Source organism: Squalius cephalus (genome assembly GCF_949319135.1).
Source record: "Squalius cephalus genome assembly, chromosome: 24".
Taxonomy (NCBI): domain Eukaryota; kingdom Metazoa; phylum Chordata; class Actinopteri; order Cypriniformes; family Leuciscidae; genus Squalius; species Squalius cephalus.
Window position 1 is genome coordinate 14,840,563 of NC_137145.1, and position 18,787 is coordinate 14,859,349.

The 18,787-nt window shown below is 37.0% G+C and overlaps 1 protein-coding gene across 8 annotated transcripts; it reads left to right on the forward strand.

Moving 5' to 3' along the window:
- Positions 1-1,068: 1,068 nt before the first annotated feature.
- On the forward strand, positions 1,069-18,583 carry arfip2b (ADP-ribosylation factor interacting protein 2b). 8 transcript variants are annotated; one of them, XM_079861106.1, is made up of 11 exons: positions 1,069-1,320; positions 4,148-4,258; positions 6,214-6,246; positions 8,905-9,013; positions 11,626-11,688; positions 12,551-12,637; positions 12,912-13,027; positions 13,126-13,347; positions 14,054-14,211; positions 15,069-15,243; positions 15,894-18,583. In XM_079861106.1, the coding sequence occupies exons 2-11, from the start codon at positions 4,160-4,162 to the stop codon at positions 16,047-16,049; spliced, it is 1,218 nt and encodes a 405-aa protein (XP_079717232.1). In that variant the 5' UTR covers positions 1,069-1,320; positions 4,148-4,159; the 3' UTR covers positions 16,050-18,583. The 8 variants fall into 8 exon arrangements, with proteins under 8 accessions (XP_079717232.1, XP_079717226.1, XP_079717229.1 ...); XM_079861100.1 differs by lacking the exon at positions 12,551-12,637; XM_079861099.1 differs by lacking the exon at positions 12,551-12,637 and having other exon boundaries at positions 1,087-1,320; positions 6,214-6,270.
- Positions 18,584-18,787: the final 204 nt, after the last annotated feature.

Here is an 18,787-nt window from a genome sequence, read left to right on the forward strand (position 1 = left end):
AACTCTCCTCTCGGGTCTGTAGACATTCTCATGGCACTTTGAGTGAGAAGCTGTGAGAGTATGTCTAGGTGATGGGAATGAAAAAGAAATAGAGTGAATGGAATATTATGCTTGCACACGTTTTAAAATAATAACCAGACTGTTTTAACACGTTATGATTTCTAATGAGTTCTGTTATTGAAAGTTGTTAGAACCATATCAGTGAATCTTCAAGTATGCCTACCAGTGATGAAGAAAGTAGGAGCACAAGTCAGAATGGGACAGAGGAGCCTGGCAGAGAAAACAGTATCTACATGGTTCAACCACTTTAAAATAATAGAACTTTGCGCCTTGCATTATTGTAGCTAAATTTTGCTGTCCCCCCAAGGCAAGCGACTCTACAGTCCTGCAGCATTTCAATGCTTTTGTGGGTGAAGATGGTTGAGGGCCAGGAAAACAAAACAATAGTCCTATGATATCTAGAAGTCCTTTCAGCTAGGCCTACATGTCATTGATAATCATTTACATTCAGTTCACATTTATCTCGTATAATGTTTTTTCACAATACATATAGTTTTAAAGCAGAAAATTTTACAGTAAATTAACTTTTGATAATACGAATGTCTAACGGCAGCTGCAGTGACGCAAAAACGATTAGCTCTTTTATTGAGAAATGTCTCCTGTTCTTTGCTTATACTGCCACCCTCTGACAAACAGAGGATTTTACTGGTTGCTGGATCTAGTGGTTTTCTTATGTTATGTATGTGGTCTTAACTATTACTGTTGTTATCAATAACCATTAAACAGATAGTTTTAAGTAGGCTAAATATTGAAAGAATTCCCACAAGGTAACACATCAAGACAGACTGAGGAAATGTAGGATACTGAAAAGATTTAAGAAACAGTTCTCAAAATATTTTTTCTTTTCTGTTTTTATATAATAATAATAACAACAATAATCATCATCTTCTTCTTCTCTGTACGTTTGGTTTTTATTAATCGCCTCCTCTCTTCCCTTCTCATCATGGCTTCTTCCTCGCGCCTGCTGCTTGTTCCACGTCGGCTAAAGGAAGGTCGGCGCCTGTCGTCAGATCCGCAAGGCATTTCGGGCTACTGGAGGCTGATTCGCCCAATAATACAAACAAGCCGCCGGACATGGTGGAATCGGTTGAACATGGGAAAAACCGCCTGCTTATGAATTAACATAAATTCAGCCTCAATGAATGCATGCTTTTATAATTTCCTCACTCTTTTTGAAGTGTCAGTGTTTGATTGCGCATGAACTGGGATAAAATATTCAGCACGCGTGTCAAATAGCTAATCCTAGAATAGAAAACACAGGTAAGATAACATTTATGTATTGATCTTTATTATTTATGCAGTCATTATCGCACTAAGCAGTAAGCAGACATCGAAATAGCATTAATGTACTGCATGCATTGTTGTGAAATATGACGGCGAAAATTAATGTGGCTTTATTTAGCGATTTTATGGTTCAAGTGTGTTTATCTGTCTTGATGCATGAAAAGCGGCTTCTTTTAAGAAAAGGCCCTTGGGCGACAAGGACCGTCACTTTGACAGTGGATGCTTGAGTCAGCTGACTGTACCTTACACATAATGACAATGATGCGTTTTGAGAAATAAAATGTTTCACGGTTGAACGAGCCATAAGGTCGATTATATAAATATCCGTAGTAGATAAATAACTCTCGTGCTTTTATAGAAATTATGAATTGAGGGTATTGTTTGTTTATCGAGGTGAATGGTGTCGTAGGTAAAATGTCACGAACCAACTGTCAACGTTCACATGTGCCACCTGTTCGCCCAGGTTGTAGCCCAATATACTTTAGACAGCAGGCAGATTAAAGATTAAAGAAAACAATTCGTCTACTAGTTTAGACTTAAGTAGACGAATTGTTTTCGTTCATGTCCATGTACTAACAATACTTTCGTTTGCATTCATGTTTTATATAGTAGCTGGTTAAGTATAGCACGAGCCAATAGCATTTGAGAGCTGGCTGTAAAGGAGCATTTATGTGGTTGGACGTATTGAAGAATCATTCATTTGACAAAATAGAGATAGAATTGCTTTGTTGTTTATGTGGAAAATGACTATGACACTCTTGAGTCTATTAGTAGATTTGTAAGCATGAACATTTTATTTAAGGATAAAAATAGTTTTTGTTGACTGACAAGGTTGAGTGAATGGTTTAATGACTCTTCATAACACACTTGTAACCACCTACTGACATAATGCAGAACTGACAACTGAAAGAATAGTTCACTGGGCTGGATTAAAATCCTCACCACTAGTGTAGATTTGGAATATGTCTTGTTTTGTTTTAAAGAGCCTCTTGTTACCACTGTGGTCCCTTGAGACATATTTTTAGGGAGGTGCTTAATGAAGCAACATCACCTCGGCCTGCTAGCTTGAGTCTGTACTGTACTTGTTGTCATAGATGCAGCCTTGGTTAGATGGCATGCTGCCTCCGCAAAACCAGTGGAAAATCACAGGAAAAAAGGCCAAAGTCAGTGATGTATTTTGTTGTGTTGTCATGGCTGTCAAATTACAGGCCTAGCCTGTTTTTCTATCAGATTATTTTGTAGATCCTTGAAGCCATTGCAAAGTTCTCCATAAGTTCACCCTGTCCACGTAGCTAGGTAGAGGAACATAATTAACTAGAATATACATTTCCTGAAGAAAATGTGAGTGGTGCTTGCAGTGGAAAAATTCGGCACGGTTGCTAGGGTTTTACTAGGTGGTTGCTATGGTGTTCTGGGCGGTTTCTAAGGTATTCTGGGTGGTTGCTAGGGAATTGCTAGGCAGTTGCTTCCACACATGCATGTATCCATCAGATGAGCTGTAATTGAGAGTTTGCATATTTGACAATGGGTTACTGACATGTCAACCAAATTGATCCCAGATGTCCTTCTAAATAATAGCATTTCTTCATTGACTGGATCATTCAAATGTGCAGCTGCACAGTAAGAGAGAATGTAATTCACATCAACAGGTAGCTGGTAAAGCAAGGGTCATACTGCAAGCCACAAATTGAATAGTTTTCTCTCGTAATGACATTGCCACAATTTCATTACGCTAAGTAAACGGTGCTTATTTGAATGTCTTCAGTAAGGTCACAACATCCCACATCCCATGACCACAGTCCTATCCCCTCCTTTCCTTCATTATAGTAAAGGAGCACTTGCACTGGCTCACCGCCATCACAACTGAGTGCAAATTTATTAATGCTAGTTTTCCATTCCTGTAGTTTACAGATAAGACTTGAACCATTAGCTTTTTTCCCCTTCCTAAATTTCATGCTTCAGCACTCAGGAGAATTAAATGGCTTTTATGTGAAGGCAGGCTATGATGTCTCCGCTCAGATCGGCTCTCTGAGCGCCTGTCTAAAGCTGAAGCTTAGACAAACTTGCATGAGTCACATGATTGTTACATAGCTCCCTGCATTCCTATATTTTCCTCTGCCCATTGAGGAGGCTGAGCTTGGGAGCTTTATGTGAGCTAACAATGAAAGCCTGCTTGAGAAGTTGCTCACTCATTGCAGTGAAGCCCCTCCCGCAGGGGTGAGAGGATTGAGCTCTGAAGGAGTAACCAAAGCAAGTATCAATGGAAATATCACAGAGGTACAGAAACTCACAGGGGTTTTTAACCTGGTTAATTGGTTTGAAGTGAAAGATCTAGTCCTTGAACTCCATTGCAGTGCCTTTTATGATAATGACTGGGTTGGGCTCTGTCAGATCTGATAAGTAGGCTACTTTTGAACAGAACATTCCTGTGTAAACTTCTTTCCATGTTGCCACCAAATGTATGTGGAGTATAGAAGACCTTGAATATTTTAGTTAAAGGGATATTTTACATACATTGTCATCATTTATTCACCCTCATGTTTTTTTACAAAAGGATGTGTCATGTAGAATGACGGCCAGCCTTGGTTACCATTCACTTTGACCTTGTGAGTTAGACTGTAATAATAATTTATTCTCTAGTGCTTGTTGTCTGAAGTGAGTTCTGGTCTACATTGTTAATTAGCAGCTGTGAATTCATGAATATATTATTCTGAAATGTCATGGACTACCTTTTGTAATATAATGAAAAGCTCTCTCTGTTTAATTTTCTTATCTTTTTTCCTTATCTCACTCTGTCTTTCAGCAACACTCCAGTATGGCGGAGAGTATGATGAGTAAAGCAGCCACTATGGAGATTCCTATTAACAGTAATGGGGACTCTAGGAATCTGGCAGAAGATGACAGCCTGGAGCAGGTGAGTGATACATGTGATTCAGCTGCATTGGGCCACATTTTAATAGTGACTTCAATGTCAAAAAGTGGTCCAGTTTACCTGAACCCACCCTAATGATTCAGTTTTTTCCTCTGTTTGCAAAGCTGAATCAAAGTATCAAAGCATCAAAATGTTGGTCACAGCGTTTAGGTTTATATATATTGTTAGAGTCTGAAATCTAGCTGTCTAACAAGTTTGTTTAGTGTTGTTTCGCAATATCAGCCATGAGAAAAAAACTCAAGGTAGCAGGTGATGCAAACATTGCAGTTCATCATTTTTCAGCTTTTTCTTGGAGATTTGAAATAAGCAGTTACAAATTAAAGGAGAACTCCGGTCAATTTTAACATTGAGCTCATTTTTTTGTACATTTGGAGTGCTGTCAATACAGAGAACAATGACAAAAATCGGTGTTGCCTACACCGAGTTATTCTATTTTTAAAATTTGCACCCTGTTGACTTCAATGGGGCAAGTACTAAACCTGCTTTTAGCCTCTTAACATCCTTGATGTGTCATTACAAGTGCACAGAAAATGTGAGTGATTCCTTCAGAGTGAACACGAGTGTATCTGACTGCAGTAGATGTGAAAGATATGAATAAAAATGATGTTATTTAAGCCAGCGCAAATACCTGTTTACATCCTGTTTTTCGGTTGAAGTCCAAAGTAGTCGATTGCCGAGTTCACGCGCGTGATCATAGGTAACTAAACCTATGCGCGTGAACTCGGCAATCGACTACTTTGGACTTTAACCGAAAAACAGGATGTAAACAGGTATTTGCGCTGGCTTAAATAACATAATTTTTATACAGTTCTTTCACATCTACTGCAGTCAGATCCACTCGTGTTCACTCAGAAGGAATCACTCACATTTTCTGTGCACTTGTAATGACACATCAAGGATGTTAAGAGGCTAAAAGCAGGTTTAGTACTTGCCCCATTGAAGTCAACAGGGTGCAAATTTTAAAAATAGAATAACTCTGTGTAGGCAACACCGATTTTTGTCGTTGTTCTCTGTATTGACAGCACTCCAAATGTACAAAAAAATGAGCTCAATGTTAAAATTGACCGGAGTTCTCCTTTAAGGTTAAGTAATAGTAATATGCATTTGTTTCGTAAAAATGACTTCATTGGAAGTCTAGGATGTGTCTTCCTTGTCTTTGTGTTTCAGGAGTAACAGGCTAATGCAGCCAAGCACAAAGTGTAAATCTCCTTATTGTTCAAACCACTGTAAATAGTGGTAATGTTGTCACAAGACACACCTCTGTAAGACAACTAAACTGTGGCACTGGATCCGGGAGAAGACGTGTTGGGCAAACACAAGCGAGATATTTGCTAAGAGGTTTAATCATTCCTATAGGGAACTAAAGGCTATTTGTTTTAAAAATAGGTATATTTTTATTTTTTTGTCATTCTCATGTTAAGTCCATTTCAAAAAGCTCATCATGGCTGATCATGTTCACAGTTGCAATAATGGCAAAGCTAAAGACAGATGGCACTTTGGCGTTACATTGGGTCTTTAAATAGATCGGTAGCATTGAGCCAGAATGTGAAAACAGACTTTTTAAGTGTTCTTGTCTTTACCCAGAGAGAGAAAGAGTGGCATTTTCTTTTTTGTAATCCCCATCCATTTGTTCACTGATGTTTGGAGTGACAAGGATCTGTTAGCTACCCACTTTATGAAGAGGTGCTCAATGAGGGCTGAAATTATGTAAAGTAGTGTAACTCAATGTATTTTTTCTTATTGTCAAGCTTTGAAGTCTGTCATTGTTGTATTAACAGGCGCTAATCGACCCTAAAATATGGATTCCATTGTGTTTGATAGATTATTTTATCATCACTGTTTTCAAGTTTGTTTTTGTTTCACATTGTGCTTCATTTTTGGTTTGTTTTCTTTCTTTTGTCTTTTTGTTGTCATGTTCTTCCCTGATGTCTGTGCAGGCTGCAAAGGTTCAGTGGAGCTTAAGAGAGAAGGTAGGGAGTCCCGCAGCCCTCAGGGTGAGAAGGAACACTGGGAAGGGTGGCAGTGTGTGTGTGTGTGTGTGTTTGCTTGCACGTGTATGTCTTTCCAGCAGAAAATGGTTTTAGTTCTCCCCATAATCTTGTCTCAATAAATGGGATGTTTTTCAAATCACATGCATTATTTTTTGGCCTCTGTCACTCCATATTAATCAGTGTTTGAGGTTAGATACAAATCCAAATTATACAGATTTTGTTTGTTTTGAAAAACATCCTGTTTTGTCCCTTTGTGGTATTAACCAATGGCTAGTGACCTTTTAGTACCTATTAACTCTATATAGTATGTTCAGTGGATTTTGTATTATAATAATTCATTCTGTTTTGTTATTTAAAGGGGCCACTGCATACAGTACAGAGCGTACTGTGTACCAGCATATGTATCCCATGTCCTGGCAAAAACAACACATTCATTTGACATTTATTTTACAATGGAAATGAATGAAATTGTATATTTTGTCAGTGATATTTTGTTGTATACATTGTCATATACTTGTACATTACATAAGTGTCCATTATATAAATGGGCTTTGTTCCTCCCTTGTTAAAATGTATAATAATTAGTGCTGTCAATCGATAAAATAAAAAAAACAAATTAATTGCACATTTTCTTTGTAATTAATCATGATTAATCGCCCTTACATTAAAGTTTTTAATACATTTTTATATTTGAATAATTTCACATTCAATTGCCAAATTAATGTAGAAAGAAACATAAAGTCAGTATATTTTAAATATTTGATTTAACAGGTAGTAAATATAGGCTACAAAAATTTAATAGTTATCAAACACTTCATAGTTTTCACTGCGTAAACTATACATTTAATATAGATACATTTTTATCAAAGCTACAAAAGTTTTTCAGTCAAGAGCAGTGAGTGATTTTTCTCTTTTTCTTTTGTTCTTTGATTTACATTGACACAGACAGGAGCAGGTTTATTAGGCTCCTGTCACTTTAAGACCTGCTGCACATGACGTTGATCTGACACGCATCCCAGTTTCATAAATCTTTACCTTCATTTAAGACTGTCCTTACGAGGATCCTCGACAAAATGGGCATTTTGGCATAATTTAGTGTGTTTTTGTCTGTTCAAGCGCGAAAGAGAACTCCGTGCGGCCGGCACACGCCAGTTCCGCACTGAGTTTGTTTCTTATTGCGCTTTAATGGTTTTTTAAAAGTATTTACATGAAGAAGAGTGATCATATAATGTAACGCTAGCTATATAAAAAAACGGATGCTCCGTTAATTGCATAAAATATTTTTAATGCGTTAAACTGAAAAAAATAATCGAAAGCGTTAATGCGTTCATTTTGACAGCCCTAATAATGCTACATTTAATTTAACTTTCTCCTTTAACTAGTTAAAGGTACAGTATGCAACTTTTGACCCTCTAGCGGTTAAAAAACAAAACTGAATGTATTTTGCGGAAGGACATTGTTTTGGTTGTGCTTCAGCTCTGCGTGACTTTGCGAATGAATATGGTTATCCTACCGCTCATAAAACATTCACTACTAGGCTTAAGAGATATAAGCAGTTTAGATGGAAAGGATCTCAAGCTGACTTGCTTAAGATGTTACAGTAGCTTTACCCATTAATAGACACGGTACTTCCTTGAAAATAAATTCCAGCACAGCTTTACAACAACATAATGAAATGACCCTTCACAATAGATAATTCTTTACAATGAACTCTGTCTGTTAGAGAGCTACATTATGCCAATTTATCAGTTCAATAAAATATATAAAAACGCAATCTCCGTGTCACTTTTACAACATTTCAAATCCCTCAGTTCTGGCCATCTCCAAAAAGCCAGGCCAATGTTGATTCTTGTATTATTACAAGCTAAAATAAAACTCAAAAAGTTCTCTTTTTGCAAGCAGAAGCTCCTCTGTTCGGCGTTTGTTTAAAATGGTTGATTCCCCAGAGGTTTGAGATTTACCGTGCTCCATGTCGTCAACCTTCCTTGCTAGTTGTCTAAAAGTAAGACAAAAACACTTTTTTGAAGAAGGATTGATGGTGTATGGACTATTTACAACTTTATTTTTTGTTTCTTTATTTTTTTTTACAAAAAAAAGTTACATAGTGCACTTTTTAAGAAAGTTGACTTAATATTGTGATTGTTTAACACATAAAAACAATTATTTGATCAAATCAATGCGGATTTGTTGTTTATTTGTAAGAAGGCTCTGTTTTGTAGTTTATGGTCTCAGATAACATGTATGCTTTGGTGTGGGTTGTTGACTGTTTTATAGTCACTAATGTGACTTGTTTCAGATAACTGTTCAGACTGTTTCCTTCCTTGTGCTGTAATTGCCTGGTAAGCTTTGGTGTCAAATTCCTTTACTACAACAAGGAAACGCATGGATTTTTCAGAGGGTTTGTTTTCACAGGAAGTTACATATGAATTTTGTTATGTCTCACAGACACATGATTCTTATTAATTCTAGGTCCCATGTGATTCTAACCCTAAAATGTTCCTTCTAACAATTAACAACGTTTGCCTATGTTTGTGTGTGTAGAACTTACACAAATGGCTCACTACATGACAAAATAATTTTTAGGTCGCCAATTTGAATACTTAAAATCTCTTCTTTTCTCTGTTTCCATGTCTGTAGGACTTGCAACAGGTCATGGTATCCGGGCCCAACCTGAATGAAACCAGCATCGTTTCAGGTGGTTATGGAGGTACGACGGAAGGCATCATTCCAACCAGCTCTATCAAAGGTATAAGAAATCCTGTCATTCTTTAACTCTTCACTGTTCTTCAAATCTTCTTCCAAAACCCATTTTGCTACTTCTGCAGTGAACACGTAAAATACAGTCTCACCTAGCAATATGTAAAACTGCATATACAAAGAAATTCCAGTAATTAGGCTGGCTTTAGATTCACTTGACCTCAAACATACATTGACTTTTCTTTTTTTTAAATTGGTGGCATTTACCATGTTTGAAATGACTTGGCTGACATTTGTACTCTCAGATGCAAACACATACATATTTTTTGTGGAGAAGAAGTTGGAATTGTACAATATGGTTTGCATATTTTCCTTGCTGAGTTTTCCGGTCCTTTCTTTCCTATGGTGCAATCCAAATGAGAGCCAGGGCCTCTGGCATTGGTCATTGTGTGTATAGGTAGTGTGTGAGTCATTCTTAATGGCTTTAAAGTTTGACATTAACCAGAGTGAAAAAGGCCACAGATCCTCAGATATCCTTTAGTTTTAGAATTTTTTTTTTTTTTAAAGGGTACCTGTTATGCTAAATTCACTTTTGAACATAAATGTGTTCTGCTGGATGCTGTTCTGCAGAAATAAATTTAATCACTTCTGTTTTTCTGGCTTTTAATTTCTCTCTAAGCACATTTAATATTCAACAATATTATTGATCTGCCTGCATTGACGCCATTATATGAGAACTGAACTGAGCTGGACGATGACATCACTGTTTTCTCCAGAGCAGCTATATATATATGAACTAAATGAATAACTTTTTTACAAAATAAATTAACCATTACTGAACTTACTTAAAGGGGTGGTTGATTATGATTTCACTTTTCTAAATTTAGTTGGTGTGTAATGTTGCTGTTTGAGCATAAACAAAATCTGCAAATTTATGATGCTCAAAGTTCAAAGCAAAGGAAGATATATTCTTTTAAAAATTTACATACACGATTTATAGATTATCAAGACCGGTTTGAACATAAAAGGCTAAATGTTTTTGAAATTTTCAGTGCATGTCTGCGTGAGGTAATCGAAGCTGCTAAGAACGAGCTGTTAAAGCTCCGCCCTCTGTGCCGGGAGCAGCAGCTCATTTGCATTTAAAGAGACAGTTTTTTTGTTCACCCTCAAAAAGTGACAATTTTAACAAATATCTGTGGGGTATTTTGAGCTAAAACTTCACATACACACTCTGGGGACATCAGAGATTTATTTTACATCTTGTGAAAAGGGCATTATACCACCCCTTTAAGCTGGACAATGACGCTGTTTTCTTCTAGATCTGCTGTACAGCAGAAACAAACTTTGTTGCATTATTTTCCTGTTATCACTGTAAAGCTGTATTGTAAAAAGCGCTATATAAATAAAGGTGACTTGAATTGAATTGGAACGGGCTGCACTTTTTTCCTCTTCTTTCTTCCACGGTTAAGGTTGATTTTTTTACTAGCAGGAACTTTGTAATGATGAATCTTTTGTCATTTTGTTTCGGAAATCAGTTTGAAACTTTAATCTGGCTTTAATCTTGCTGACTTTGCAGAGGAAATGTTTAGAAAATGACTGGGTGTAAAGTATGTTTGGAAACTTTCAGATCAGTTACTGTTACTAGTCTGATACTCCTAGTCACACTCTGTTTCTGTGTTAATGAACACTAAAAATAAATGATCAGGCATATTGGGGTTTCAAAAAACAGTTGTGTTTTTGTGAACTTTTTTTGTTTATTTATGTTTATGTGGAATTTTAGTTTTTGACATAACTGTGTGTGTATTTGACAGTTTAAGTGCAATAAGATGAAAGAGAACTTAGTTTAATACTCATGGGACGCGCCGTCTGACATCCAGCTTTCTGTGCGCGTACTTTGGGTATGTGCGCTCAAAACCTATATGGCTTTATATACAGTAGTCAACATTTGAAGTGGATCAAAACCTTTCATCAAAGTTATACATGAATTTTGAACAATACCAGTTCTTGTCTTAGGACAACTTTGATTAACTTTTTTGATCCACTTCAAATGTTAACTACTGTATATTATGAAATAGCTTTAAAACAACTTTCATGATGATGACGAACTTCAATGTCACGTGAGCGTGACCGTGATAGAGATGATAATCAAAACCAAACAGATGTTTTAGTTTTTGGCGGAGTATCTGTGGCAAGAGCTGTAAAGGCTCCGCCCTCTTCTGAAATGCGGGGTAGGGAGCAGCAGCTCATTTGCATTTAAAGATACATTCACGAAAACAGCATGCTTTTCCTTCTGCTAAAAATGGGCATTTACAACATGGTATAATAAATGATCTGTGGGGTACTTTGAGCTGAAACTTCAGACACATTCTGGGGACAACGGAGACTTCTATTACATCTTGTAAAAAGGGGCATAAAAGGTCCCCTTTAAATGAGTGTCCTCTGTAATGAAAAATTAGGCTAACTTTTGCAAAGTATTCTAACCAAAACGGACTGCTTTTGATTTTATTTTAATTTAGTTGCATGTATCTAACAAAATGACTTGTCTGGACAGGATATGTTGTAGATCTGATTGTAAGGCGATCACCTGGGGCCTTAATATCAGTGTAAATTTATTCCCTTCTGATTCAGTGAGGACCTTCTTTCTCTTTTACCCTTTCTCAGGCCCTGCAATCCGTCTTAACACTGACTTTCTAGGCAACAGACGCATTCCAAATGAAGGGCAAGGTCATTCATCCCTCATTCGTACCCGATCTCACTTATTTCTCTTTTTCCACCTTCCCATGATGCCTTGTATAATTGGCCTTTTCTAAGTCATTTTGTCTTTTCCTAGGGCATAGGATGCTGTTCTGCACGAATAAATTTAATCACTTCTGTTTTTCTGGCCTTTATTTTCTCTCCAAGCAGATTGAAACAGGCTGTATTTTTATTTCTCTTCTTTCTACCCTGGGTTAAGGTTGCTTTTTTTCTCTGGCAGAAACTTTGTAATGATGAATCTTTTGTCATTTTACTTCGGAAATTAGTTTTGAAACTTTAATCTGTCTTTAATCTAGCTGACTTTGTCGAGGAAATGATTAGAAAAATCTGCTGCACAATGGCTGGGTGTAAAGTATGTTTGGAAACTTTCAGAACAGTTACTGTCTGATACTCCTAGTCACATTGTTTCTGTGTAAAAAATGAACACTAAAAATAAATTATCTGGCATATTGGGGCTTAAAATAACAGTTGTGTGTTTTTGAGTGAACTGTAAATTTTTTCCATCTGTTTGTCATGAGGCAGCAGATTTAACAAAATATCAGTCATGTGCTTTCCCGTGTTCATTTCATCTCGTTACTTTTATCACCTTCTCTCTCTCACCCTCCCTTTTTTCCCCTTTCCCATTCCTCCATCTTCCTTCACATTCACACACATTTGCACTGGCATTATTCTATACACTTCACTCTCATGTGGTGCAATCCATTCCATTGTAAAACGTAATTTTCCCAATTGGCTAAATAACTTTTTAACATATCCACCACTCACTCCCTCTTCCCCATAACTGTATATACCCCCAACATCCCCTGCTATTCCTGGCCATGACCCCCTCCAGACCTGCGAATGAAGTCCAGGGGTGTTAGCATTACCCCAAGCCAAATTGCAGCCTGCCGAATAGCCAGCCAATCAGATGACATCCCCTGTATCCCAGGTATCCCAAACGGTGCTGGATCATTTAAGTGCTCTTTGACAACATTTTCCCCCTATTTAATAAAACACATTTATTTATTCTCTCATCTCATCTGTTTCACATACAGCTGATACACTGTCAGTCTGTCTGTCTGTCTTTCTGATGCAATTAATGATGGCCACCATATCTGCAAATGTGTATATTATTGTGGAAGACTAGACATTGTATGTAGACAGTGTATGTGTGTGTAATTGGAGACTCACTGTAAGCAATTTCTGTGTATCAGGGTCCAACATGCATCACACCAGTAGCAATTCCTCCATGACAGCAGAAGAGGCCACAAGAGGCATTGCTGTGGAGAAATTTGACATCGTGAAGAAATGGGGCCTGAACACATACAAGGCTTGTCAATTAACTTTTTATTTTTTCTATTTTAGATGTTATGTGCTGTTAGCCACTCCAATTTTGAAGCCTTTTGTATTTATGGTTCTCTCCCTTAGTGCACCAAACAGATGATCTCTGAGAGGTTTGGCCGAGGCTCACGTACTGTGGATTTGGAGCTGGAGGCTCAGATCGAGGTTCTGCGGGAAACCAAACGGAAGTACGAGAGTGTGCTGCATTTAGCGCGAGCGCTAACCAACCACTTTTACAGCATGGTGCAGACGCAGCACGCCCTTGGAGACACTTTTGCCGACCTCAGTCAGAAGTCTCCAGAACTCCGGGTGAGACGGCACGGTCATCTTAAGATTTATGATATTTGTTGTGCCTGCCATGCAAAATTATGGGACTGGTGTAAACCTACTCATGTATTTTCAAACTGTCAGTGTTAAAAATAACTAGTGCTTACAGACAGAAAAAACTATGTCATCAAGAACACAGTTTACTTTAGCTTTTGTGTTTTGCTACTTCTACACCAGACCAGTCAAGAATGTCTCTAACATTGCTGGATGGATTGTCTAAGACTAGTTAAACAATTGAGCAGTCAACACTCTACAGACATACTGCCAAATATATATATATATCGCCATTGGCCATATATATACCTAAGATACATCCATATGTGACGTAATTTGAAAGCAAAGCAACTAAACTTGCATAATAAAATGTTGGAATGTCATATTAAACAGAACTTTCATAATTAGGGTGGTTGAGACATCAATATATGTTTTAGTATTTTGTCATTTTTATTAGTTATTTATCTTTATTTTTTACTTCAGTTTACAACAATTTTAGTGCTTCAACTTAAACTTATTTGCCAAGCCAACATGTCTAATTTTCATAAAGTTTTTTATCTAAAATGTATATTTTATGTTATTTTAGCTTCACTTCAATTAAAATGTTTTTAATAATTGTTCATTTTAGTTAAAATAACAACAATGCAATAGAGTCAAATAGTCACACTCACAATAGTCTACCGTTTACACACAGGATGAGTTTGGATACAATGCAGAAACACAGAAGTTGTTGTGCAAGAATGGAGAGACTCTGCTCGGTGCCATCAACTTCTTTGTGTCCAGTATCAACACACTGGTGAACAAAACGATGGAAGACACACTGATGACTATCAAGATGTATGAGAATGCCAGGTAAAAGCTACTTCAGCAAAAAAAAAATTCTTTAAGGTGCTTAAAGTGATTAAATTCTCTGCAATATGAAATGGCACTGGGCAGTACTTTCTGTCAGGACTTCAAGCACTTAAATTGTGTTTTAAGTTAATAAGCCTCTGATGCAACTGGACGTTGAGAGGGTAAGTATACGTTAGAGTTGTCTGGGTTAGTATCGAATATTGCTGCACGTGCAGAAGAGATGGTATTGAATGGACTCAGAGTGATACACCAACAGGCACTGACACTGGCTGGCCCTCTCACTCAGTCTTTTGATTGAAAATAAAAAAGGAAGAAGCATATCCTCTATCACAGTTATTTGCAAAAACATACAGAGACCAGCAGCTTTTGTTTCTGCTGCGACAGCCGCAAGACTACGCGAACGCAGTGAGTGTGAGTTAGAAATCAGGAATGGGGAGAGAACATTGTGCTTGGTACGTTTTTCGTCTTCAAACCAAACTTGGGTCTTCAACCGACAAAGTTTAAATCCCATCTGGCTAGCGCGCTTCCCATAATGTTTGCACGTTAGGTCAGTAGGCGATCTTTTGTGGCTGTTCGAACACATTCAACTACATAAGTGTTTACACTACGAAAGCAATCTGGTCGAAAACGCGCTCTGGAAGTGGTCGAAAGTGGTTAAGCTCAAAATGTTTTAGACCCCGTTTACACCTGTATTTAGCGTCGTTCACTTGTGATCCGATCGACCAAAACACATCTTAGCACCAAGTGTAAACAGATCTCACCATAAATAACTTTCAACTTTGGGCATCACATTGTATAAAAAGTATTAAATGTTGTATGTGCCCTTTTTTTAATGATTTTTCTCTGATGTCCTGTAGGCTAGAGTTTGATGCGTACAGAGCAGATCTAGAGGAGTTGAACTTGGGCCCGCGGGATGCTGTTACCATGGCTCGTATCGAGGCTGCTCAGCAGCAGTACCAGATCCACAAGGACAAATATGAACGTCTTCGCAATGATGTCACCATCAAGCTCAAGTTCCTGGAAGAAAATAAGGTGCATGACCACCTACATAACTTCCTCTTTAAGCCACTTAAAGGGATAGTTAACCAAAAAATGAAAATTAACCCATGATTTACTCACCCTCAAGTCATCCTAGATGTATATGACTTTCTTCTTTCAGACAAATACAATCGGAGATTTATTAAAAAATGTCCTGGCTCTTCCAAGCTTTATAATGGCAGTGAAGGGGTGTTGATATTTTGAAGTCCAAAAAAGTGCATTCATCCATCATAAAGGTACACCACACGGCTCCACACGGTAAATCAATAAGTACGGCCGTCTGTCGGAAACTTGTTATTTTAGTTTATAAAGTTTTAAATATGGATATTTTTCTTACCTAAACGCATCACTTCTCTTCAGAAGGCCTTTATTAACCCCCTGAGCCGTGTTGAGTACCTTTATGATGGATAAATGCACTTTTTTGGGATTCAAAATATCAACACCCATTCACTGCCATTATAAAGCTTAGAAGAGCCAGGATATTTTTTAATAAGAAAGTCATATACACCTAGGATGGCTTGAGGGTGAGCAAATCATGGGGTCATTTTAATTTTTTGGTGAACTATCCCTTTAAGCAGCCCTTGAGCTATCTGTTGTCTCTGTCTTGTCATCTAACATGGTGTGTTTGTGTATCTATCTCACAGGTAAAAGTGATGCACAAGCAACTTCTGCTGTTCCATAATGCCATCTCTGCCTACTTTGCTGGAAACCAGCAGCAGTTGGAACAGACCCTCAAGCAGTTCAACATTAAACTCAAACCACCAGGGGCCGACAAACCGTCTTGGCTGGAAGAACAGTGAAAGTGCCCATTCACCCCTGATTTCCTGATATATGTCTTTAGCCAATCAGAGAAACACAGTAGGACCACAAGAGACCAGCAATCTGAGATGCTAGCAGAGACGGGGCTACAACAGAGCCTCTTTCCATTAACTCTCTCTACACTTCTCTTCCTTGATTCTTCTCCTCCTATTCTTGCTCTGAGACTGTCAAGTGTCTGAATAGTCACCTCTGGTATGTAACCAGTCCCAAAGTGTCCAATCAAATGTCAAAGGTATCGGTTTAAGCTTCATCCCTGTAAATATCATTAAACCGACTGAAACAATCCTTCTGATATGTCAGTCAGAACAACTATTTTTTTTCCCCCCTCAATATTACTCAAAGTCGTCACACACACTTTCTCTCTGTCAGTGAACACATTTTAAGGAACATTTTCCTTTTGTTTTTCTGTGAAAAGTGTTTTATTTTGTCCCTTTTTTTCTGTATTGTAGATTTGGTATTGTAGCTGATGGGGGATTCATATCATTCCCATCACAGAGCTTTCAGTGTTCAGTGTTGGTGGGTCTAACTAAATAGATTTTTTTTTGGCTAAAATCCAGATATGAGTTTATCTGATATTAGTATTGCATCCTTGTATGTTTACTAGGCCATGAGAGTACTGTTGAATCAATGCTTGTCCAGTTGTCTCTCTTTGCAATACATGAAATATTACATTTAATATCTTAAAATGAGCTGCTCATTTTAAGCTATTTTGCCTCAAATGAATAATTCTTTGACATATGTTATGGATTGAATTTCAGCTGATGTGGGTGCAGTTTCCTGCGCATTTTAACGAAGCCCAGAATGGAAGATGAATCTAAATATCACTGTCTCTTGTCAATACTGTTACATTTGCTTTACAGCTTTGGATAGTTGAAACATGATTATTTTCTTGAAGGGAGAGGAGTGTCATTTTTATTTTATTTTGACAATTATAGTTTATTGTGGTATTATGTACCAATTCAGAATACTGTATGTTTATAGGTTTGTTACAATCATTTTAAGTTAATAATCAGCAGTTAATCAAGGAAGCGTATGTATGAATTGTATTAATGATTGGGCCAGTGATTAATGCCCACTATTATCTGCCTATTTATCTAATGAAATGTGCACTAGAGTTTATGTATTGAGTTGTGTTCTGTTAGCATCAGCAAAGCCCTAATATTCTCCACCTTAGAAATTGGTTCTGATGCACCCAGTTTATTAAAGCCTTTATTTGCCTTTTTTTTAGCAAAACAAAATATTTTTTTCCCCAATGAAAGATTTATATACTGATTAATATCATAGTAGCATTTTTTGCTTTATGTCACAGTACTACTAATATATTATTTCTTTAACCTTCAATGTTCACAGGAAATGTTGTACAAAATCAAATATATTTTAAAAAATTAATATTTCAAAATAATTGCTTTTTTTATTTGTGATGTGTTGGTATAATCAGATGAGTCTTACTGGGTTTTCACTACATCCTTTTTCATCTAAAATATCTACAGTATGCGATAGCCTTGATGCAGTGATAATGGGGTTAAATGCAGACTGTCAGATTAGTTTATGTCAGTCTAGTTTCGTTTTTTATTTCATTGCATAAGACTGAAATAACGACTATGATCTAATGTTCAGTACTTTTGGACATTGCACTAAATCTTTCTAAGCTTGAGACGAAGCAATACTGAAGATGTTTCTAGAAAGTGTATTCCCATGGATGCCTGTATTGGCTATTCCCTGTGTGTTTTTGCATGGCAGGTCTGATGACATATTAGTTGTACATTTCCATGCATTGTGATTCATTCCTGTTCAATGCTTCAGTAAAACACTACATGGGTAGTAGTGTAGGAAAATATTGTTTCTAGGAAAAAAGAGAAAGGTTACTCAAGAATGTTAAAGAATGCTTGAAATTTAGTTTGAATGTCGTATAACTTAGTGAAGGTTTTTTTTTTTTTTTAATTGCCTTTTACATTTTGTTTTGTAAAGGCCACTCTGTCACCTCAGAAGAAGAAAAATGTGTCAGATGTTTTTTATACCAATTATTTTGTTCGTTTTTTACATCCTGTACAATTGTCCGGCAGAAGAGACGGCGCTGTGTGTGATTATTTTCTTGTTGAGAGCTGGAGAAAAGGATTCCATCTCAAACCATAGAGACTGAACTGATCCATGAAGTGAAAGACATTTGTTCCAGAGCAATAGGATTTTAAATTTAGACCTCCTCAACACTAAACCTGGATATTATATTGTTGATTTTATTTTGATTTCTGTTTGGTATTGAAATGGTCACTCCATTAGTCAGCCTAGTTTAGCATTGCAGAATGAAAGGGTTATAAATGTTACCATATTTATGTACAATCAATATTTTAGGCTGCTTTGTAGTATTGTAGTGTATGAATGATTGTATATATGTAAAGATCATTAAGACAGATTTTGAAACTGGAAACTCATGATGTTAGCCTTTGCTCCTGGCTTTGACCAAACCTTTGACCGACAAATGTACAAGAACCCGCCAGATAAAATTTGAAAAGTTTGCAAAAATGGACTTTGTGTCTTTTATACTTGACTGATGTCCTGTTTTGCTTTGTTGCTTTGACCCTGTTTACATCCTAAATTGAACAAACATCCAAAAGAAGAACAGGGGTCAGGCCATGCAAAATGAATGCTGACCACTAGAAGGTAATGTTGAATATGATACTTAAGATGTTTTAGGTTCCAGTGCTCCAGTAACGTAATTAAA